The sequence below is a fragment of the Astatotilapia calliptera genome, chromosome 6 (genome assembly GCF_900246225.1).
Source record: "Astatotilapia calliptera chromosome 6, fAstCal1.2, whole genome shotgun sequence".
Lineage (NCBI taxonomy): Eukaryota > Metazoa > Chordata > Actinopteri > Cichliformes > Cichlidae > Astatotilapia > Astatotilapia calliptera.
Genome location: NC_039307.1, coordinates 41,281,599 through 41,306,191, shown reverse-complemented (window position 1 = coordinate 41,306,191; position 24,593 = coordinate 41,281,599). Strand labels below are relative to the sequence as shown.

The 24,593-nt window shown below is 44.8% G+C and overlaps 1 protein-coding gene across 3 annotated transcripts; it reads right to left on the bottom strand.

The window, feature by feature from the left end:
• Window positions 1-1,986: 1,986 nt before the first annotated feature.
• Window positions 1,987-23,853, bottom strand: pex6 (peroxisomal biogenesis factor 6). Of its 3 annotated transcripts, none has more exons than XM_026172190.1 (18): window positions 23,281-23,853; window positions 22,134-22,739; window positions 20,879-21,048; window positions 20,707-20,790; window positions 18,628-18,733; window positions 16,787-16,908; window positions 16,527-16,632; window positions 16,182-16,384; window positions 15,716-15,902; window positions 15,360-15,436; window positions 14,549-14,666; window positions 13,893-14,098; window positions 13,731-13,792; window positions 13,237-13,345; window positions 11,894-12,010; window positions 5,518-5,595; window positions 5,092-5,231; window positions 1,987-2,281 (listed from the first exon to the last, which is right to left on the bottom strand). In XM_026172190.1, the coding sequence occupies exons 1-18, from the start codon at window positions 23,800-23,802 to the stop codon at window positions 2,145-2,147; spliced, it is 3,150 nt and encodes a 1,049-aa protein (XP_026027975.1). In that variant the 5' UTR covers window positions 23,803-23,853; the 3' UTR covers window positions 1,987-2,144. The 3 variants fall into 3 exon arrangements, with proteins under 3 accessions (XP_026027975.1, XP_026027976.1, XP_026027977.1); XM_026172191.1 differs by having other exon boundaries at window positions 16,527-16,629; XM_026172192.1 differs by lacking the exon at window positions 22,134-22,739.
• Window positions 23,854-24,593: the final 740 nt, after the last annotated feature.

Sequence of the window (24,593 nt, the reverse complement as noted above, 5' to 3'; positions counted from 1 at the left end):
TTAAGGACCGCACCCACCCACGGCACACAGATCACACTCCTGCCACCTGGCAGATGCCTGCGCCCATTCCTCTGGTGAGCCAGCCGTTTCCCTCGTTTTCTGAAGGCTCACTTCAACCACCACTACTTCTGTCCCCTGCCTGGGAACTCGCAAAGCAAGAATTTCATTGCTCAGAGTAACCATTTGTGTTTTGCAGTGTACATGACAATAAACTTTAATCTATTACTGAAGACAGCAATGCCATCTGCATACTGGGCTTTTTTGACTTGGGCTTCAATCAAAGAGACCACCACTGCAGTGCAAGGGCTCTTTTATACTGTAGTTTAAGTCGATTTAACTGTAAAAGCAGAGCTGCATAAAACCATTTACCTAATTTTGTGAACAATCCTGATGTGACTCCTATTTAAAGTTGTTTGTCTAGAAAGCTGAGTTTTGTGGAATATTTAATATTGCATTAGCTGTAAATTGGCAGATTTTGTTTTGAAATAGATGCTTCTGCAAATCTCATTCCAGATGTTGGCATTAGTAGTGATAGGTCTGATTCCCATGTTTCTTTTTTTTTGTAATTGGATGTTGAAGTTGCCTGTGGAAAGATAACATTTATAGTATTAAGCTCAGTATTAAGTGAGTGGACAACTGATTTAAGTTGTAGGTATTGCAGATAAATGTCCGTATCCTGTACGTCTGCATCAAGTGAGAAAATAAGACCAGGATATTACTTTAAAAATGTGCTGCAGGTGTGTGAAGCCTTTTCTAACTCGTATGCACAAGTACAGTGGTTTCATGTTAATTGTAAAGTCAGAATTGTTCGAAATAGCACCATCTAAATAAACTTCTAAGGACACATTTGTTGAAACACTTCCACCAGGCTGTCAGACGGGCTGCTATTGTTAATGATTTCAAACAAAGACACCCCAGAGATCCCTGATAAATTTAAAGTATGCAATTAAATTGTTGCAGGATCACATCATGGCTTCTATTCTTTGGACATGTAATACCAACAATAAAAAAACCCGGAGTGGATAAATTACATCTATTATAAACAGCCCCAAAAAATGAATTCTGTTCATCTGGATGTTTTCAGTGGGAGAAATGTTTTGTCACTCATCCAACTGCCTTCTTCAGTCTCAGCTGACTGCAGGTTTCCAACCTTGTAAACATCTGCATAATGACTGAAACCAGCAGCACTGACGGAACAATGGGCTGGGAGGTCAGTTTATGATCATTAATATGCAAATTCTCATGACCACTGAACAACGCTCACTGATCAACGGCCATGAGTCTCATTCACAGAGAGCTGAATGGCTGCAATCACAGCATGTAAGATGGTGACAGATGGACCCTTAGGCCATCTCTGAATGGAGGATGGGGCCTTTCTCTTTTCACGTAAATGGCCTCCCTTGACTCCGCCCTCAAACCAGCGTTCCTCCCTGTCCAGAAAAGGAAAAAGGATAAAGTTTAAAGTAAAAGTATAATGTTGCACTTGGGGAACTATGAGTATCACTAACATGGCTGACAAAAAGGTCCAACAGATTGTGTCTGCTGCTGATTCTTCTTTTGTGGGAGTTTATGGTATCAGCGGCTTTGTTCATGGTAGTTACGTGTAGAAAAACACTGGCTGTAACTTTGACCTATGCATGCTTACATGCATGACAGACACGAGAAGGAAAGCAGGCTGTGTGGCGAGCGTTGCAGGTGGAACCATGGCTCCAGCACAGAAATAGAAAGATCTTCCTTAACAGCATTAAGCTGCCGCTCAGATTTACTGAAGGTGCTGAAACACGACTCCAGATCGTTCCGACGCCCCGCTTATGTGCCAATTACAAATGATGATGGCAGCTCCACCAAACACAGTGAAATTCTACACCAGTTTTCATCCAGCCAGTCCAGGGTCACAGTGAGCCTACAGGCTGCGAGAGGCCGGGTACACCCGGGACAGACTGACGGTCCAGGGTCACACGGCTAACACAGAGACAGACAAACCACTTTTCATTAGTGTCTTTATTAATTAAATATATTACCAACTTCTGTTTAAATGATTTACATTGCCGTGCAGTATTGTACAGCAGTGATGTTTCTGAGGTGATTTAAATGAAACTGTTGAACATCTGTCAGCCCCATGACGAACAGATGTCTGTGTGTTTCTACTTTGCAGCGAGTTTTTGTTGAATGTCTTTGTATCGCAGGAGCTCCTCATCAGAAACTGATGACTTGAAGTTTTCTAAAGCAGTGGAGAAATCCTCAGTAGAGAGGAGGACAGGAGAGTCTTCAGAGTCTAGACCTGACAGGGAGAGAGGAAGGGATGCAGAGGGTAAAAGGTTTGAAGGGAGAAGAGCAGACAAGTCGCGCCGATCTCACCGCCTGTTCAAAAGTTTAAAGATGTGGAACAGGGATCTTTTTGCATCATTTTTGTCAGACCAGCAGAATCAGCTGTTAACGGGCACAACTTTCAGCTGGCAGACTGCAGCTGCACTCAGACTTTTCTATACATATAGTCCATCAGTGTTTACTACAAATAACAACAAGCACAGAAAGAGGAACAGGAAGTGTATCTTTTGTGATCACATTTTTGTTGTTTTTACACAAATCAAATTGTTAAATGTTGTCATTGTGTTACTTAAATTTGTAAGTCTTAGTTCAAGCAGCATGATCAAAGACATTCTTTTGTTTCTGTTGACCTCCCCAGCCTGTGGGTGGGGGAGGCTGTAGTGTTTCATTACAGGGACACATCCTATGTGAGGGTTCTGTTTCTTATTTAGTGAGGATGTTTTACTTCCTGCCTTTATGACCTCACCTGTGTTCGTGTTTTGTGAGACTGTTAGAGGGGTTAAGCCATACACGGGGGGGAGATTAGCCTTTGGTGAGCAGGAAGTCACACAAACGCACCCCCAAAACACACACACACACACAATTTTAACCTTTTGTGACCATAGGGGGATTTTACAATGGGTGCTGCTTGTGTGCACTGTAACTGTTTTCAATAAAAGGCGGCAAGAGGAGGTCGGGGTTGAAGTCGTCTGTGGTTGGATTCAGAGACACCGACCGGGGCTTCCCAAAGAGCTCATCGCACAGTTAGGTGGTGTTTCGATGAGGTGTAGTGTACGGAGCAGTCCCTGCTTCACAGTAAAGCCTACGTGATTCACCTCAGATTTCGTGGAACAAACAACTAGACACAAAACTGAAGTCAATTCTTGAGTTGGATTTATGTCTTAATGATAGGTGGGTAAACACTAGGATTTAACAGGCAGCAGCAATCTACTATTGCTATTGTTGTTTGACCACGCTTGCAAAGACTCTGTTAATAATCTATACAGTGTATGATCCATCAGAGCACATATAACAAGTTTAAAGCCTGAGAGGCCCAGCAGTACTAGCTGACCACAAATCAGTTTGAGTTTTTGCACAGCTATTCTACCACCGTTGTCAGCCCAACAATTTGAACTGTAGATTACAATGGAAAATCTCACAACCCCATTACACTTATCAGCAGCAGAAGAATGAACAGTTGACTGGAAAACCCTGTTAGAAGGACAAGACCTGCAAAAACAATAGAAATGTCAACATATTACAGAGAGCAGACGGGGAGAGCCCTGTGTATAACTCTTCTGGAGCAAAGAGAAAAACCAGCTTCAGACAAATCTGCTAATGCAACTGTGCTAAAAGGGACTTCCTTCCCTCGAGATCCGGTTAAAAAGTGACAGAGAAGGTCTGAGTAAACGAATCAACAGTAATAACGATAAAATCTGCATTATTTATTACTTTCCCAAAAATGAAAGTTAAGTTCATGGGTAAAGGCAACAACAGGTTAGAAGATATAATTAAAATAAAAATGAAATCAGAAAGAAAAGACCGTTATCACAGTGACAGACCAAACCAATAGTTCCACAATCTTGGGAATAAACTTCCCCAAGAAAGTAATTGGGTCACTTCCCTCGACTGACTCCATGAGATTTGGGATCCTGACATTGTGTTGTCTTCATCAGCCCTCCAAATATATCACCAACCATTTGTTCAACCCTCTTGGTTCTCACTCGGGATAAACCTTTTTGATGATCTATTCAACGCCCAAGGCCTTCGTTCATTTCAGGACTTAAGGACACGTTTTTCTTCTTACTTCGTGTATCTGCAGCTCAGATCAGCTTTAAAAGCATATGGTGTCCCCTGGGACTCTCCTCTTCCCTCTCATCCCATGCTGGAATGGATCTTGCCTAACTCTGGCAGACCTTCTGTTTCCAAATTCTACAACAAATTAGCTGAACAGGGTATAAAGCCCCTGCCCATTGAATCTATTTGGGTCAGGGAACTGGGAGGACTACAGGTTAATGTAGACTGGGATACAGTGTGGTCTAATCTGAGTTTGACTTCTAAGAACCTGGCGCATCAATTGAAAACCATACACAGAACATACATTACACCCTGTAGGAGGTTCCAGATGAAACTACAGGCTACGTATCACTGTCACATCTGCAATGATTCGTCACCAGGCTCGTTCTTGCACGTTTTGGGACGGTCCTGTTGTATCCAATTTTTGGGTCTTTGTGAACTCTGTGTTATCTGAGGTGCTGGAAGTTTTTTTATATTCCCAATCCTGGTCTTTGTCTCCTTATGATACCTCTGAAATCTCCTTAAAACAAATAAAATGCAAAATGTTGTTCGCTGGATTCACATCCTCTTCCTCCTGGAACAGGCAATAACTGGTTTTGACTTTGTGTTTGTTCTTTGCTGTCCCTATGCCTTGTGACCAATGTTTGCTTTGCTACTGCAGTTTACAGTTGTGCTGTATATGTCTGTACCCCCCCTCCCCGTTTTAAATCAATAAAATGTTGATCACAAAAAAAATGTTAATAATTTAAATATAATACTCTAGATCAGATTTCTAATCCCTACACCTAACCAAGGAAGCTAAGAGTAAAATATTTGTGACAAAAGGCCGAAACACCCTGTGAAGTTGAGGCACACAGCTGACAATGTGTCCCCCTGAAAAAGCTTCGGGCTGCCTTTCCTCATAGTAGTCATCGCTTAAGCAATGCATCATCAGGGATTGTAACATCTAGTCCTTTCAATGAATCAGAATGAATCAGGTTTCCTCACCGTCACTGATGAGAGAGATCTTCCTCTTGATGGCTGCCATCGTGGCATCTGAACAAAGAGCGTATAGGTCAGCACCGGTCATGTGAGCAGGGCAGCAGTCCACCACCTCTTGGAGATTCACAGCAGGGTCTAACTGAAATCTGGAACCAAGAAAAAGCTCATTTTAAAAGATGAAGTTAAAGTATAGTACTTACCATTTAAATGGACTGATGCTACGTAAACACAAATTTCTCATGCTCATAATTTCATAATTTTACTTTAATCCGATGACAGGTTCTCTGTACTGAAGCTGTGAAGACCAAAGTATTTAATGAAACATATCAGAATGAAAAATGTCGGAGAAAAAAAGCTCGATGGCTGTTTTTTGTGCCTAGCTTTTTGCAGCTTGTGTAAAGGCCCGGCCTTCGCAGGAAGTGCTGTTCTTACTTTCTGAGGATGGCCTGAAAAACCTGCAGCTGGGAAACACGATCCTCATTGATTCCCATGTAGACCAGCTTATCAAACCTAAGAAGACAAAGTCCAGGAGAGGTTCAGACACACACTGAAATCAGAGAAATCTGTCTAATTGATTCCAAATGAAACATAATGTTATATCTATAACTGCTGTTCCCCGAAGGAGAGGAACGAGGTACAACATGGGGCTGTTCGATGTAACGATATATATCGGATGACGATATAAAAACGTCTGTCGTTTCATTTTACGCTATCGTTTGTTTCGTGGTGTCGCACGTGACACGCTAGTGACACGATCCTGTTTAGACTTTTCAAAATAAACTGAATCACGTGAAAGATGCAGAGAGTTTATGAATGAGAAGCAAAAAGAGCCGTCAGGTGCTAAAAAATAAACCTTAGACTCAAACGTTAGAACAGGCTTTTCCCCGCAGCACGCCGTGTAATAAATACTCAAAGAAAACGGCGCCGTTACAACTTATGACTAAAAATGTATCGTTTCATGCATCGTTAAAACACTCGACTCAGCTACAGGACGCCCAGCTGGAAACACTTCACACAAGTCGAGCTGCCCGAGGTTCACAGGATTTACAGAAAATGTTCCATGTTTGTGATTTATATCGTTATTGGGACGATAGACGTCTTAATATCAGGATATGAGATTTTGGTCATATCGCACAGCCCTAGTACAACACATAAGTATTTGATATTACGCTCCCACGTGCCCTGGCTGAAGAAACCTTTATTCACACCTTTAAAGCGGATGGCCCGCGATGACATGCGCACGGCCCCGCCTACATATATACCCCGTGTCATCACAGTCATCCATCAGTTCGATAGTCGCTCTTCACCGAGCCAAGCTGTGCGGCAGGGCAATGTTGTGTTGTACCTCGTTCCTCTCCTTCAGGGAACAGAAGTTGCCCTAGGATGATATCTAAAACTGCAGGACACCGGCCCTCAAGGCCTGATGTTGCCCACCCCTGGTTTAGACCAGAGGTGTGGACTCGAGTCACATGACTTGGACTCGAGTCATTAATTTTATGACTTTAGACTTGAAAAAATGTTCTAAGACTTGTGACTTGACTTGGACTTCAAATTCAAATTCAAATTTTATTTGTCATGTACACAGTCATACACAGTACGATATGTAGTGAAATGCTTGGACAACTGCTCGTGACCTAAAGAAAACAAAAAAGGAAAAGGCTATGAATAAGATAGGAAATAAATATGAAAAATTAAAAAGGGTAAATTTAACTAGGAAGGAATAAAATATAAATTAAGGTTAAAAATGAAATAACTGTACAACACAAATTAGAATGAAGGGTAAATTTAACTGGGAGAATAAGATAAAATCTATAAATTAAAGTTGAAAATAAAATAACTGTACAACAAAATACACAATATAGAACTATATAAGAATGTATGAAGAAATCTAAATCTAAATAAATATATACACAATAACAGCAGCTGTACAAGTATTAACCGGAAATGAAGAATATAGTGACCAGTGTTGTGCAAAACCAAAGTCCAGAAAGTCCAGTGTGTGTGTAAGAACCATATGTGTGGGTCAGTACTGTGTGGTGGTGTGATTGAGAGACCGTATCGCCTGCGGGAAGAAGCTCCTCCTCAGTCTCTTGAACTTGAACCGGTTTACTTGAAAAGACTTGATATTTCACCCCAAATATAAAATTTAACATGCATATTATATAGAGATTGAAAATGTGACGTCATTCACGGGTAGAACCGCAAAGGATTCTGGGAACTCGTGGCAAGCGGTACTAGCGCATGCAGGCTTTCAATTGAAATCAGTCACACAGCGATAAAAAGAAACACAAAAATGTCAAGAAGCTGTTGTATTATTAACTGCAATAGCCGGTCGCATGACAGCCACGGGAAGCCGACGGGTAAAGAGATCGGTTGTTATCGGATTACGTCGTTGAAGAGAAATTGTTCGAGCCATGTTTCCGAAGTAACAAAGACGCGACGGATGGTCTGGATTGCAGCCATTCAAAGATCAAATATAACGTCCCAGAACCCTCCAGCTCACAGGTTAGTCTGCTCCAAGCATTTACACAAAGGTCAGTCTGCTGTTGTAGTTAATGCGTCATTTTCATAACATAATTGGTGATATAGGTTACAAGCAAGTCTGGCGCTGAACAGAAATTGTCGCGCTATGCTCCTTTGTTTATTGTGCATAAATAGTGAATTGTCCTGACACAATATTGCGTTTCGCTTCTGTTATTATGGTACATTGACAAAAACATATACTTTTATTCACAGGATAAAACAGGTTTTTTGTATCACTAATTGCCCAGTGCGATTACAGCATACAATATTATTGTCACTGCTACATTTCTGTGATGCTACCAGAAATTATTTCCACTACTAATTAATTACCGTTGAGCTCAAAGGTCCTATTAATAAACGGTTAATGAATGTGTATTTATGACGACGATTTGTGAGACTGGTAAACTTATGATACGTACGATGGTCTTTCGTTCTACACGGTTTCAAGGTCCTGCACCCATCCGGCGGTAAACTGTACCTGTGCTTGTTGCAGTGACCTGAAGTTACTAAACTTCATGAGTGTATGCACTCACTCCAAGAACCGTATGATTATAAATATGCATATAAATATGCTACGATGAGATAGCTGACTTCATCTAACTAGCAAATGTTGTCCAGGCTACGTTGGTGATGCAGTTTTTTTTTTTTTTTTTAAAATATCATTTATTTATGTATGATATTTTTGTCATGCGATTTTAAAGCCAGTCCTAGCGCATCCAAGAATAACATGCAGCTTATCTCAGAACTGTCGGTGAAAATTATTCTTGGAGCTAGGTTTAATTGAGCTGCATTTTAAAGAGGTGCAATTTCACAATTTGTGTATATTTTCTAAGTTCACTATTTTGTCATGTGTTGAGAAAAACACAGATTTAAAAATTACATGGTCTAATATTTACATTTAGCATAACTGCAACATTATTTTTTCGTTGTTTTTTTTAAAGACTCGAAAGGACTTGAAATTCAAAGTTTCAGACTTGTGACTTTACTTGGACTTTTACACCAGTGACTTGAGACTCGACTCTGACTTGCCTGACATTACTTGAGACTTGACTTGAGACTTGAGGATAAAGACTTGAGACTTACTTGAGACTTGCAAAACAATGACTTGGTCCCACCTCTGGTTTAGACAGAGCCCCCCTTAGCGAAGCAGACAAACACTGGTCACATTAACGCATGTTTTGAGTGGACCAAATGTAGGTACATAGCACACGCACCGGACAAAAAGAAAGCATCCTTCTCTGCTCCTCAGACGCAAGAGGAGGGGAGCAAAAGCTCAGCCACTCAATGTCCATAGAGCTAGAAGCTGCAGGAATGACCGTGGGAAAATGGGCAGCATTCGGGCACAATCAGGAGAGAACTGTGTGCAGGAGGGATGCACAGGCAGACGATGAAGGTCACCCACTCGCTTTGCCAAAGCGAGAAGCATATTATATAATATTTCATATCCAAGACCTAATGGGTTCAAAAAAGGGGGCGCTCCAGCACCAAAGACAAGTCCCCTGCAGGGACACTGTACTTAAACTTTATTGTCATGACACATGTACAAATACAGGGTATCGAAATAAATTCTGCATCTAATCAGAAGTGCAAGAGCAGTAGGTGCAATAAGAGCAGATTAACCTAACCACAGGTCTCAGCCGGCAAACCCCTTTTAAAGAACGTATGGCGAGGGCATGTGCACCTGGTGTCACCCTGTCAAAGTCAATATGACAAGCAGATATAGCTACTAAATAAACCTTAACTGTAGAAAATGAAAGGGCCTCATCCAGCAGCTCCTGCAGGAATGTCAACACATCCACAACAGAGCACTGGAATTGGAGAGTGTGGCAGTCTCGCTCCAAGGCCTGCTATTTGTGAGGGTACCAGCCTCTAGTGGACGCTGCGGTAGCAATCAAGATTGACCAGGTAAGCATGAAGGCACCACAGATCCGGGTGTGGGTGAATCACAGGTGAGAGGAGGTCCCTGTGGAGAGGAAGCTGCCAAGGACTCACTGCCAACAGACCAATTATCTCTGCATACCATGACCTTGTGGGCCACCAAGGGGCCACTAGAATCAGAGAAAGACACTGGTGAGGCTCTCTCTAGAACTGGAGATATCGAGAGGAATGCATACAGGAGCACGTCTGGCCATTGGTGCGCTTGCACGTCCATGCCCAAGGGTGCAATGTGGTCAATTATGGAGAAGAACAGGGGGCAGTGAGTGTTTACCCTGGAGGCAAAATGATTGGTGCAATTTGCGCCTTGCCAAACAGATCCCAAATCTGGGCCACTATCAAAAGGGTGGAACCTCCATTCCCTCACCAGAGGACCCCCTGTGGAGAGAAGGTCTGGCCCCAGGTTCAAATGGCCCATAACATAAGCGGCTCTCAGAGACATAAAACGAACACTGCACCATAACAGTAGAGAGTAAGACAGATTCAACAGGGGAAGGGAGCGTCTTCCTCCCTCCCTGTTTATGTAAGAGACCTCTGTTGATTTGTTTGCACTGACTAGGACATGCTGGCCCCTCAGAACTGGACAGAAATGAGCTCCCATTTATGCATATCATCACCGGCCATCTGCCGGTCGCAGCAGATGGCCCCGCCCCTCCCTGAGCCTGGTTCTGCTGGAGGTTTCTTCCTGTTAAAAGGGAGTTTTTCCTTCCCACTGTCACCAAAGTGCTGGTCATAGGGGGTCATATGATTGTTGGGTTTTTCTCTGTATGTATTATTGTAGGGTCTACCTTACAATATAAAGCGCCTTGAGGAGACTGTTGTTGTGATTTGGCGCTGTGTAAATAAAATTGAATTGAATTAAAATGCTTGAGAGCCAAGAACACTGCTAGCAGCTCTTAGTGGTTGATGCACAGATCACACTGGGCTGTGGTCCAGATCCCTCTCACTGATGTGCCCTCACACAGTGCTCCCCACCCCCTTAGGGAAGCATCTGTGGACACCACCTTGTGAAACAACACCCTGATGCAGCACCCCGGCTCCCTACAGGACCAAGAGCTAGCATGCAAGATGCAGCACTGAAACGCTCTCATCTTTAACAATTCAAGTGGCACTACAGTGATCATAGAGTAAATCAGCAATGAAATGCAGCTGACAAACGTGCACAGCTGGAAAGCAAGCATATTTCCAAACCGAGGAAAGAAATGTGCTGACTCTGAACTAGCAAGCTCTTTGAAAGTTCACAGAGAAACCCAGTGCCTGAATATTTGACAGAACCAGAGGCAGCTGTGTCGCCACCTACTCTCTGGAGCAAGCTACAAGAGCCCAGTCATCTACATAAGCTAAGATGCAAATGCCTCCCTCTCTGAGGAATGCCAATGCTGCCTCGGCACATTTTGTGAAAGTGCGAGGAGCGAGAGACAACCGGAATGGCAGCGCCAGGTATTCATAGCCTACGCGCTCGAATCCAACCTCAGAAACTGCCTGTGGTTCGGGTGTATAGCCACATGAAAATAAGCATCTATTAGATCAGTTGGTTTGAAACAATCTTCCAGGCCGACTGCATTCAAAAGCTGATTGTTAGCATCTTCAACTTGTACCTTTGTAAATATTTGTTCAAGACTCGCAGGGTGAGGTCCCAGCGGGCTGTCATCAGGAACCAGCAATCTGAGCTCCTGGTACATCCGGAACATAGTGACGGAGCTCATGACTCGGATGAAGCCGGGGCCCCAGACTCAGATTGGAGAGGGTCATGGAGTGCGACAACCGTATGTCCCAGCACTTTCCCCACAAACACCACCTGTCTTTCCAGCCTCGAGCGCCGGAGCTAGTGACAAAATAACAGGCTTCGGCTCCATCAATGCTCTCATAGCGTGGACAATCTCAAGGCAGACGGGGCACGCATCGTGCTGGTCCCTGTCGTGCAAAGAGAAACCGCACCCCTGAGGACAGGGGCAAACAGAAGATTTCTGCCTTGCTTGCTTTGATTTGGTGTCCATTCCAAAACGCTAAGGAAAACTCGAACTTATCGCTCCACGGGCATCCTATGCACCAACTGTGCATTGGAGGCCAACACCAACAGGGGCAGTTAAGCTAACTTCAAGGCGGCAGACAACAGAGCTAAATAGAAGGGGGAGGATGCTTATGTGTTGTGCCGAGTGAAACCACTGAAAGGGAACCAGAATTGCTTTATTGAAGAAGTCTTGAATCTAGGAATTGCAAACAAAAACTCATCAACTAAGCAGCAAGGTAATTCTGTGGTTCATTAAGAACTGATTTGTTTTTGGAGCCAGCACAACACCCTGTGAAGTGATGTAAACATAACTGTGTGTGAGTGAGTGAGAGCGCTGACCTGCCAGGTCTGAGCAGTGACTGGTCCAGCAGGTCTGGACGATTTGTGGCTCCGATTACAAAAACCCCACCAGATGAGTGCAGCGCATCAAGCTCAGCCAACAGCTGAGACACAACTCTGTACAAGAAGGCAAGTAAAATTTATCGATGGTACAAGAGCTGAGCACAGTAAATTATGTCTCTCAGTAGGGCTGCCACAAACGATTGTTTTGATAGTCACCGATTATTTTTGCGATTAGTCAACTAATCAGATCATCATCATCCATTGGACGTAAAACGTACAGCTTATTGCACCAGCAGCATCTGCTCTTATATAACTATCATTAGCTTACAGCTTTAAGTGTTTATGGTCAGTGCTAACTAAAAATAAAGACAAGATGATAGTTTATTAAATTTTGATGAAGTTTGCAGATTGTTTCGGTGAAGTTTAATAAACTCCTTGCTTTCTAAAATATAACAGGACACCGGAGTAAACTCTGGAGCATCTCACACTTCTGATAATCAGCTGTCTGCTTGACGTTTATTCAGCTGTGTAAAAACTATAACTTTAATCTCAGCCAAACCGATTTACTCAGGAACAAATAAAACACTAAAAAAAAAGCCAAACAATAACATTTTAAGTTATCTAAGTGACTCATATATCATGTTTAACCTGAGTAGCGAAAGACGGCGGTGGGTTTGAAAACAGCCGGTGTCACTAGAGCCGGTGCTCTCACAGCTCTAGTGAGCCTAGCTCCCGGCTCGCTATCGAGCTAGTGGGTAACAGACGTCTCTGAAAACGTCGGAGCGCTTTTGAAAATATGTGGTGTCCTGATAAACTGAGCCGATATTTGAGGTTTACACAGCTACATTCTCGCCTGAAAATATGTTAAATGTTTATTTTGTGACCCAGAAAGAATAATAAGAGTAATATTAAAACTAACTAGCTGCCGCCATTGTTGGAAACTGAGCAGGGCCGCGCTATGAATTCTGGGACACAGTTTCTTCTTCTTTGGTGTTTAACGGCAGCTGGCATCCTTGTACATGCAGTGCTGCCATCTTCTGTTTCAGTCCGTTATTACACTCTTAAATCCTGCTATTATTCCTGCGTCTTTTGTGATCTTACAAAGCTTCAAACGACGCGTCGACTATTAAATCAGTCGTCGACGATTTTGATAGCCGACGTAATCGTGACTAGTCGACCAATCGTGGCAGCCCTCTCTCTCAGTCAAGGTGCCATAGTGCTTCCCAATAATGAAAAAGATTCATTTCTTTTGAACAAAAAAAAAAGAAAGAAAAAGAAAAATCAGAAACAACAAATATTATAAATAATCAAACAAAATAAAAATGAAGGCGTGCACACACCTGTCCATCACCCCTCCAGAGTCTCCACTGCGCCCTCTGCTGGGAGCCAGAGAGTCTAGCTCGTCAAAGAAGATGACGCAGGGAGCTGCTGAGCGTGCTCTGTGGAAAACTGATGGCAATCCACATCACGTACAAAAATATAACATTTACTTAAAAATGTGTTCCAATTTAACTCTGGGTGATACGTTTCTGGGAACAAGAATATTATTCACTGTAAATGCAGCAAAACAAAAAAGAACAAACAGGAAGAGACGACAGTTTGTTTGTTTTTTACAGTGAGCCATTTTAAAAAATAAACTTCAATTTTTTCGGTAATGGCTTAAAGAAGGAGCGGCACTGTCCAGGCACTCTGCCATGTTAAAATGAAACAATGTTCCAAGACAAACAATAATGTGGCTTTATAGTAACTCGGTGAGTTTTCAGTCTCAGACGTTAGCTTGAAACTAACAACATTACCAAAACAAATATGGTTGAATGTAAAGACTAAGAAACACCTTCTCTGATGTTTTCTTCACTCTGACCCACGTACATGTTGATGAGCTCTGGACCTTTGACACTAAAAGACAGAAGTAACAGTGTCAGTGAACAAATGCTGATTCTTTCCAGCGTGACGCCTTTCTGCCTGTTTCGTTCCTATGAAGTGGAACGAAATCTACCTGAGGAAAGTCATGGAGCACTCAGTAGCCACAGCTTTGGCCAACAGAGTCTTTCCTGTCCCTGGTGGTCCACACAGCAGGATTCCAGTCCGGTTCAGATCCAGAGACAAGAGCTGAGGACACTGCAAAGGAAGCTGAACCGTGTCTAGGATCTCCTTCTTCACATGCTGGAGACCGCCGACATCCTCCCAGCGCACATTAGGTATCTACTCACAACACGGACACAAAGGACAACAACGTGGTGAAACAAGAAACAGCTGCTTCTTTCCAATTTATTAAGCTGCACCTGTGACACACACACACAGTATCTATACAACAGGAGTGACTTAAACACAACTCTCCACTCTCACTGTAAACAAACAACCCGATGACACACAGAAGTCTTTACTGTTATATTCACTTTTTTGTAAATAATGAATATTATGTTTACACAAACAAAGATCACTGCCTGTTGTGTCAGTTCATTTTTCCAAACATGGACTTGAATTTCTAAAAACGGAGTAAAGGTTATTCCGCCGCTTTGGTCGGCTCCACCACAGTCTGCCACAGACAACCATTCATGCACAACAACTTGTGTGTGTGTGTGGCCTTATTAGGGGCACTAACAACAACGACAGCAAAAATGGAAATATAACGGTCTTTTAGTCTTTGGTCACCTTCGGGGCCCCGATGGCCTTGGACAGGATGTCCTGCAGGATCTCCAGAGCAGAGGTGAAGTCCTGGTTCAGGATGGTCACTCCGCTGGAGCACAGATCCTCCTGCTGCCGAGCACCACTGCACAAACAACAATAAAGACGGAACTACAGGCTGTTCAGTGAGACGATCAAGTATTCACACAACAACAGTGGGCGGTAACCTACAGCATAGAACAGCCGTATTTAAGACACAGACAACAGGATACGTAAGAGGCAAAAATTTACAAAGCAGCACTGTACCAACTGTTGTCTCCACAGTTCTTTAAGCACGAGGTATGCAGGGGTGAGGGAGATATGGTGCTGTGGAGAAGAAGCTCTCTGAGGGTTCTACACCAGGGGTGGGGAACTCCAGGCCTCGAGAGCCGGTGTCCTCAGCATGTCCTCAAGTTCTCCAGAGGCCTGGCAATGAACTAATCATGTGATTCAGGTGTGTTGACCCAGGGTGAGATCTAAAACCTGCGGCCCTCGACGCCTGGAGTCCCCCACCCCGGTCTACACCTTTTTCCAGGAGGCAGAAGGATGTTCAGTCGAGACCTGAGAGGGGAGCATTCAAGCTTTCCATACTGAATTAGAGCTTCAGACACAAAAACCAAGAAGCTGAGAGCACCGAGCTTCAGCGTTTAAAAACCCCACCACCTCGCTGTTTCCAGGACCACAACCTTCAAAACCAACATGTTTCAGAGACTCGGTTATAGACTACAGGTGATGAAGTATGACACATTTGATCTGGACTAGAAGGTAATCTTGTCCTGTAAGACATAGTTATTCTCACCAGCTGTGGATCAACCTCCTGTAGGCAGCTCTACCAGCCTCAACCAGCAAAGCACTGAGGTCCCCCAACACGAAACCCTGTGGAGCAGAGGAAGAACATGTGGACTGAAACAGGAACCGCACTCGGGAAGGGCAACCAGCATCCAAATCCAGCCAGCTGTGGCAACTCCTGAACACGGGAGCAGCTAGAAGAAGCTTTTTGGCTTCATGGTTAGAAACAACCTGAAGCCTCCCCCAGAGTAGCTTTACAGATTTGGACCAACACAGCTGCCTACCATGTTGTCACCTGAACGCCTGAGCTTTAACAGTTCATTCTGCCCCAGTGGTGGTGTGAGTAGAGTCGATGTCATTACTCACTGTGGTGAGTCTGGAGAGGTTCTCCAAGTTGACGTCCTTCCCTAAGTGCAGGTCTCTGCTCAGGCTGGACAGCATGGCACGCCGCTGCTCTTCAGTTGGACTCTCTATTGCTACCTGATGGACAAACGCTGCCATGATGCCTGCAGGCAAATCTCGAACTTTGCAGACAGTTGCCACCATCACCACACTGAAAGATAACCAGAGACATTTGATTATATTCTGAGCCGTGGCTCACACAGGAGACTTCCAGTTTGACTAAAAACACTTCAAGTTTCTGCTGCTCGGAAGCAGAGCCGAGTGAAAGTGCAGCTGTTGGTGTGGCGCCGAGTCATACTCTGCGCTCCTGTAGTGGTGCGTGGTTTACAGGTAGGGGAGGTAATAAAAGGAAAGCTCATTTCATCAACATGATCACCTACTCGATGAGCTAGACCAGTGTATTGAATGAGGGTTAGAGGCAGTCACTGACCTGGTGGGGGCGCAGCTGAGCAGCTGGCAGAGCTTTGCCTGGACCCTGCAGTCGCTCTCGGCAGCCCCTCGTGATCTGAGGACGAGCTGCAGGTTCCTGAGCAGCAGAACGCAGGGCTGCAGGGCCTCGGCCCTCTGAAACACTGACGCCAGCTTTACCTCAGAGGCTGCAGGACTGTCAGCGCACAGGCTCACACAGTCTACCTGCAAACGAGGAACAACAGCAGCCAAACAATACGTTGCCTTTTATTTAAAGACAAAATATTCTCCTGCAGAGAGGAATCATGAAGAATGTGCTGGTGTCTAATTATCTTATCACTCTAAACCTTGAGCACAGCTGTTGTACCTTCAGCAGGTGGAGGTTTAGTCTGCCACTTGCTGCCCTCACTGCTGCCATCTTTCCACTTCCTGCAGCACCGTGAAGGAGGACCGTGCAACCAGACAGAGAGCTGCTGCGAGCAGACATGCAGCCAACATCAGCAGTGTGCCATCATGCATCCCTCTGTTACTGAACTAGGTTTGTTTATGTGAACTTCAAGCTCAGGTCCTATTGAGTTGTATTTTTCACTGCCTGATGTTGTAAATCGGAGCAGACAGGTCGGTTACCTGTGCTGCAGGTGAGGCAGGATGGTGTCGATGAGGAGCTCCACAGTCTTGTTAAGGCCTGGAGGAGACAGAGCTGCTCCCTCCACGAGAGAACATGGGACGGGGCTGTTTATAGATGTTCCCTGAGGAGATGGGGGAAGCTGTCAGAGCAACAACGCTGACTAACAACAGCTTAGATTTAGAAAAGACTGCACTGTGAGCAGGATCCCTGCAAACAAACAGTCTCATTTACTCGCTGTGATAAATCAACAGTGCCTGCAACCCTGTTACCCCCGAGATAAGGCAGTGCAGGCACAGAGGACGTGAAAGACACACACACGAACGAGGGGCAAAAATAATAACAAAATGAGAAGGAAAGAAAAACTACAAAGACAGGAAACATGCCAACAAAACACTGAAGATGGAAATGAGATCAAATAAAGAAAAAGTGCATCTATTGTGAGTCAGGGCTCCCCTGAGCTAGCGCCCTCAGACACAGCTAAGCTGCTGTCTGACACTTTGGGAAAAGCCTTCATTGGACAGACAGGAAGGCAGGGACACAGGGAGGGAAGCGGGTCGGACTCCAACCCAGTGAGCTAAAAATGGGTTTATTCAACGGTTTAAGTAAAGCATTGAGATCAGCTGGCTGACATGGTCACTAAACCATATCAGAAGAAAGCTTTTACAGGATGTGTTACACTGAGGTATTCACCAGCTTCACAGCATTCAGCTGCATCTGAGCAGACAGTCCAACCCTGTGCACTTCAAAATGAATGGTACACAGACGGATTCTTATAGAGCGCTTTTCTACTCTCCCGGAGTCCTCAAATACAACACGCCGCATTCACACAATCACACCCATTCACTCTAAACTGAGTGCTTTCTAACTACATCCACACACATCCACACTCCAATCATCGGGGAGCAACTTGGGGTTAGTATCTTGCCCGAGGATACTTTGTGGAGCCAGGGATTGAACCACCAACTTTCCGATCAGTAGGCGACCTGCCCTACACCTCCTGAGCTACAGCCACCCATGAATGCTACTTGAACCAGTAGTCACACAATCATTCATGAACACCAGTAACCCAGTTTCACTGGCAGCGTATCCAAAATAAGTGTTGAACACATCACCAACTAAACGGATGTGTAGAAGTGCTGCTGCATGAAATTTTCAACAAATGTCGACAACTACTAATTAAATCCACACATGCAAAGAAATCAAACCATAGATGTCCATAAATGCCACAGGGACACAGTACTGAACACATGAAGAAAGGGAGCTGCAAACAGGCGCCAGCTGAACCCGATCAGTAATCAGAAAGCAACACTCAGTGCACATATCAGCGGGTTCAGTCCCAACTGATAGCCTATAAAAAGGTGTGTCATTACCAAAGTGTCACACAAGAAACGATCGTACTTCACAGCCTTATTGTTGCAAACATACTGATGGCATCGCTTACAGAAGAATTTCTAAACTGCTGGAGACCAGAACATCAGCTCCCCGTGAACTGGCCTCGACCAGCTGCTGCCCTCAGGATTTCAGACAGAGTGAAAAGAATTACTGAGAGTTGTCCGAGGGGCCGACATGTGCAGAGCTACAGAAAGGCTTAGGACCAGCAGGTGCATCAGTGCACTCAACCACCCTGACCTGCATGTGCGCTTACCACACAGGACTCCATAGCTGCAGACAAAGCGTGTTTTAAGTTTGCTGAAGAACATTTAGACGAGCCTGTGAAACACTGGTCTGGTCAGATGAGGCCAAAATCAAAGTCTCTGGATCCAACAACATACCGCATGTTTGGAGCGCACAGAGGAAATGAAATAAAGAAGAATGACTGAGGTTAGCGGTCACTGTTCACCATATATAGAGAGGTACGCTGTCTGCTGGCCAAGTAAGCTCCTCCTCCTTCTTCTCTTCCTGCAGATGAGCATACCTTCTGCACCCTGAAGAACAGCACCGGACACCTGAAGACGTTCAGAGGACACATTTTTCACTGAACAGTCAGACAGTGATGCAGTGCATTAGCTACGGCAGTAAACAGTTTCTAACTGCAGCGTCTCTGGAGCCCTCCAAAGAACACACAGCATCCTCCACTGCACCAAAGAATAAAACAGTTAAATGTGGATTTTTAAACATTAGTTTTCTCTCTTCTGAGCTTTGTTGATTTACTCTTACAGCAATCTGATGATTATGATGGCCTAAACGAATCCACACATTAACAGTCTGGGTCTTTGGTTGCTTAATAAGCTGTAGTAGGAGATTGCAGCCACTCCTGCTCCTCAGCCTGTGTGTCGACGAGAATTCAGAATTCAATTGAATTTATCTGATTTCTCAGGATTTTTCGGCCTATTGTTTAGAGCTCAGCTCAGACAAAATGATTATTGTGGATGATTCCAACATTAATTTAGAAACTTACAGCCTGAGAGTGGTTTTTGAGTGTAGAGTACGCTTGGGGAGTGTGATTGTGTGTACAGCGTCTCTTTATGTCTGTCTCCACGTTGGTTGAGTGTGGAGTGAGTGCATATGAGAGCATGAGGGGGGGAATGGATGTTTGTATCTGTGTGTGCCTGTATGTCTGTGTCTATATGTCAGGTTGGGTATCAGGCGCCACCTCTCTGGGGACACCTCAGGCCCTCCAAGGTTTGGAGGCCTATCTCCCACTACCACCACTTCCCCTGCCGGTGGCGGACTCCCTCAGGTGTCGGTGCGTTGGTGGTTCTTTGTGTCCGGGGATGGGCGTCCAGGTACACACCGGCTCACTCCTTGGCGGCTGCTTATCGGGGCCTGGAGCCTGGGGTTCGCTCGGACCACTTCGGAGGTGGGGTGCCCCCGGCCTCTCGGCCTGGGGCTCGGTCACTCAGGCACGGCTGGCTGCCGGCGGAGCTCACGGGCGCGTCACTGCAACTCCCCCTGGCTTCTGCTCCGCGGCTGCTGAGTGAGCCCTCATCTGGGACTCTCCTCAGCTCTTGCTGGGACAGTGGCGCAGCTGCCCCTCTGTTGGTCTTCCTTGGTCTCTTGTGTTCTGGGGGCCTCTGGATGGCTGGAGTTTTGATCTCCTCCATACCCGCTTCATACCCTGGAGGACGGGGCTGTGCCCCCACCCCACACTCCCTAGCAGATCGTTACATGGAGAAACCTTTGGAATACAAGCGCGCTGATCCACACAGGTATGCACACAGGTGTTCACTGCTCGTAGACTTAAATTACACCTTTCTTGGCTACTACTTCGAAGCACATCTGTCCTGCGTGCTGCACAACAACATTGAATATTTAGTATTTACTGCTGTTTACACTTAGCTAGATTAATGCGATGGTGTTGTGTTTAGTATGTTGCTTTGTTTCTTTTGCTTGTTTTCTATTCCTCTCTCAACAGGTGATCCAGGAGATTTTTATTTTTTTTCTCCCCCCCTTTCTCACTGTCCCTCTCCCCTTCTGTTTTTCCTTTCCTTCCTCTTTCTTTCTCCCTTTCCTATCTCTCACTCATGTCTGTCCCGTCTGTAACATCTGAAAATAAAATATAATAAATAATAAAAACAAAGATCGACCAAATGGACCAATACGGCAATGCCACGATGATCCATTTGGCAAAGTAAATCCATTGGGTATCCTTGTTGGTCTTCAGACAACAATTCTGATGGCTAAAGAACCAAATGGGACAGGCGAAAAAAACAAAAAGAAAGAAAAAAAAAAAGAGAGTGGTTTTTGATCTATTAGGCTCAATTTGCTTCTCTATAAATGTAAATGAACCCAACCACCAATGTTCTGACATTTAACAGTATTCTCTGAGAAACCTCGTCTGATATTTCATTTATTAAAATGTTTGAATTATTTTTTCAAAAGTTTTTATCTTGAACAAAACAAGTGCTCCTAAGAAACACTGATCTGATTTAGGTAATGAGCATAAAGACTTGTCTTATTAACCAGTAATAAGCAGCACCTGTGGATCCCTTCAGGGGGGGTCTCGAGCAGGTCTGGATGGTTTCCAGCTGGAACGGTCAGAACGTCTCCTGGTGACACCAGCCTGAAACGAGCCCAAACAAACTGCTGGAGTAAAACAGTGCTGCTTTCTTTCTACATGTTAAGGACACTGTTTGGATGCATCAGTCAACCTGGGCGTGCAGAAATGTTGAGCCAGCAGGTTGTCATAGCAGCCCAGGTTGTTGTAGGATGGAGAGGTGACCAGCTGGATGTGGAGCTCGCTGGCATACGGTGGAGAAGCCGAGCGGCAGAACGTGTCAGAGCGACAACCACTGGGTTGTGGAGGAGGGGGGTCCCACCTCTGAGACCAGACGAGAGACAGAAACAAAAAAACCAAACACTGAAGGTTTGCTGATGGGATGAAACCTTTTTTTTTTTGCTTCACAGCGAGAAGGTCCTGGGTTCAAATTCAGGATATTTATGGTGTGAAGTGCACAACACTGGATAACTTTAAGAAGAAGGATCAAAATCGTTTAACTGATCAAATATGAGTCTTCAACAAATATACAATGCCTGCTGGCGACAGTTTTTTCCTGTTGCACTGACACTTTATTTGAATGAATTTGGAATCCTGGAATAGAAGAAACTCTTCCAGATTAATGGATCATCAATCAGACCTGTACAAAAAGAGCAACTGGTGAACATTGGCACTAATGCAGTCCGTCAGACAGCTGATTCCTCTGTGAGCACCCGCTGAGCGTTAAAAATGTAAAGTCATTTAAAAACCTGATATTCGAATGTATGTGAAGAAACAGACTTGCTCACAGCTGTGCAGTAGTTTATTTATCCGACTCTGCTGGATCCAGCTGGTGGCTGTGCTTATAGTTTTCCAAACACGTTTCCAAGTCGAACATACTGTTTGTGGCCCATGTCTGGTAAGGGTGAGCAAAAGGTTAATGACAGGAAGCAAACCCTGATTGGTTCATACTCTTACCTACTTTTTTCTAAAGTGCGGACCAATTCGAGAACAACGGGCCCGTGGGCACAGACGTGTGACGACGGGGCAACCAAGAATAAAACTGATTTACTGGGAGTTACCGTGCACTTACTCTGAAAGTCAGCCTGGCTCTCTCAGTCTTGGATTAGTGTATGGGCTTACTGTTTAGGTGTTGTGTTCCTGACATGATTTAACTACCTCCTCACAGCAATGCACTCCTTGGCTGCAGCTGGTGACATTTCTTCTGCTCTGAAGACTCGCTGTGAGCTGGTGAGCTTCTCTACATTCAACTAGTTTGCTCATCGAGGCTACAGAGCAGAGCAAGGACGACTGCCACCAGGTGCAGTCCACCCACAGCACAAAACGCCCACTGTGCAGATGGCTAGCTAATCTGTTATCTGGTTACAGTTGCTCGTTTACTGAAATGTTTGCAGAGTGTGTTGAAGCACCTTCATCCTGAGCATAAAGCTGTTTACAGGGATCACTTCTCCTCCAGTCATGTTGAACCACAGAGGAGGTGATATGAGGCCCAGGTCGTCATGGCTCTGTAGTTCTGGACTTGGTGGCAGATCCATCACCACCACAGAGACCAGCCTCTCTCTGCAGATGCCCCCCGTGACATCGCCCTCTCCTGTGGGTCCTCTGGATTCGCCGAGCTTCGACAGCCGTACCCACTCCTGGTTGAAAAGCCCCAGTCTGAGAAGCAGCTGTTTGGTCACAAACACACAGCTGTGCAGGTCCACGGCTACCCCATATTGTTCTTTGAGCTCGAGCCATCGCTGGGTGTCCATTACCCGAACTTCCACTCTGCATAGCAGTGGACACGGGACACCTGGGAACCCAGAATCCAGCACGCTCCTGTTATCAAGCAGACATGGGCCAGCACAAAGGCCGTCAGCGTAATGAGCAAAGTCTGACACACAGAGTCTGAGTGGCCTGCAGGGTGGGGGGGTGACTGAATCCCAGCAATCTGTCAGAACCAGAGAGGTATCAGCTGTGATCCTGCCCTGTTTTACAGGACTGCACTCCAGCACCAGCAGCTCCAACAGCTGATGCTGCACCATGAACAGAAAACAGAAGCAAATCAGTCTGTATTCTCATACCTCCATCATATATTTATTTCAGAGCTGTAACAAGAAGCTGCTCAGTGGAAAATGATTCACTGCGATTATTAGAATCAGTGAATCGCTGAATTTAGAGCTTTGAACAAAACAAATAACATGCGTCTTTGTCTTCAGCTGCCACATAAACATCAGACTATCAAAGATCCAGATGAGCGCATTGTGTTTAAAATATTAAAGGGCGGGCGAGAGGGCCTCAAAATGATTTCACCAGAATTCTAACATTTACAAGTGTAAGTAAATAAAGGGCCTTTTCCATCCTCTTCTTACTAACATGACGTGTGAATCTAAAGCAACAAGCATCACAACACGAGTCAAACATAAAGCACGTTAGGCTAACATGCACTGTGGAAGTAACATAAACACGGGCACGTTTGTTGCTAGCTAAAACAAACATTATCAGTTGAAAACAGAAATGATGTTTACAGCTTTTCTTCACGGTGGGATTCTAAATCGATCTGACTCTGAACATCACCTGTCCTGGGTCTTCTCCCAGGATTGTATGTCGGGGGAGCAGCAGCGGGTCTCCTTGCCGAGCCAGCAGCCAATGTCCCGGGCGGCAGAGTTCCAGCAACCTGTCGGTGAACTGCTCCGATCCAGCCAGGCGGAGGCTCTGCCTGCTGCGGGCTCCAACTACGACTCTGTCCAGGCTGACGGGCTCCACAGCTCGGACGGTTCCGGTACCTCTGAACTGCTGGAGCCCGTGGTGCCGCAGGAAGAGCCGGCTGGCAAAGAGCCGAACCCGTGGCGCTGACTCCGTGTTGGCTGTAGGACAGGTCACTCCGTCGGCCGTCTCTTCTTCGGTAGTTTGCTGAACACGCAGTAAAATGCCCGTCCTGCCGGAGCTCTGAGGCCCCCGAGGAGTGAAGAGGACGGTCGGCGGATCCGTGTCATTTAGGAAGACACGGTCCAAGTGTGGTTTTAACATCAAAACATCCAGAGGACTGAGGTGAGACGGGAAAGTCTCCAAATAACTCAGCTCAACCTGAACCGCCATAACTAATCTTCTTCGGTCCCTCTGCTTCTTCTTCGTTCCTTCTTAATACTGCGACCCAGCGGACGAGTAGAGGAACTACAAGAGAACCTGAGGACGAGCTCGATGCTCGGGTTTTCGTTTCTTTTCATTACATCTAACGATGTACTGCCCAGTGTTGGGCAAGTTACTTTGAAAAAGTAATTAATTATAGTTACTAGTTACTTCTTCAAAAAAGTAACTGAGTTAGTAACTGAATTTACAGTTATGTTTTCATTTTGACATACTGTATTAACACAATTGATCTAAAATCAGACAAAAAACAAAAAAAATGAGTAGAAAAAGTTATATTTGTTACTGTAACAACCACAAACATGTTTTTCATAACTTTAAATGCAAATATAAATTGTCAGTTTTAAAATCATATGCACAAGTTTTGCAAACAACAAAGTGATTTGCAGCCATTTACCTTTTTTAACCATGTCAAACTATTTACAGAACCATCAGCTGTTCTGCATTAAATAAGACGCCACACAAATTATTTGTGCCACTCCAAATATTTCTGCCTGTGTCACTCCTGTTTCTACCTGGAGACAGCAGTCGCCTCATTGTTCTGACACACAACACAAAACTATCCACAACACTACACACTAACTACACAAGACAACACATTGACTACACACTCCAAACACGCTAAATGTCACAAATCTCTCACATCTCAAAACTCTCTCTCTCTCTCGCCGTCACTCCTAAATCTTCCTAAACAACCAAATGTCATGTTGCCATATCAACATGGTGCATTTTTGCACCAACAT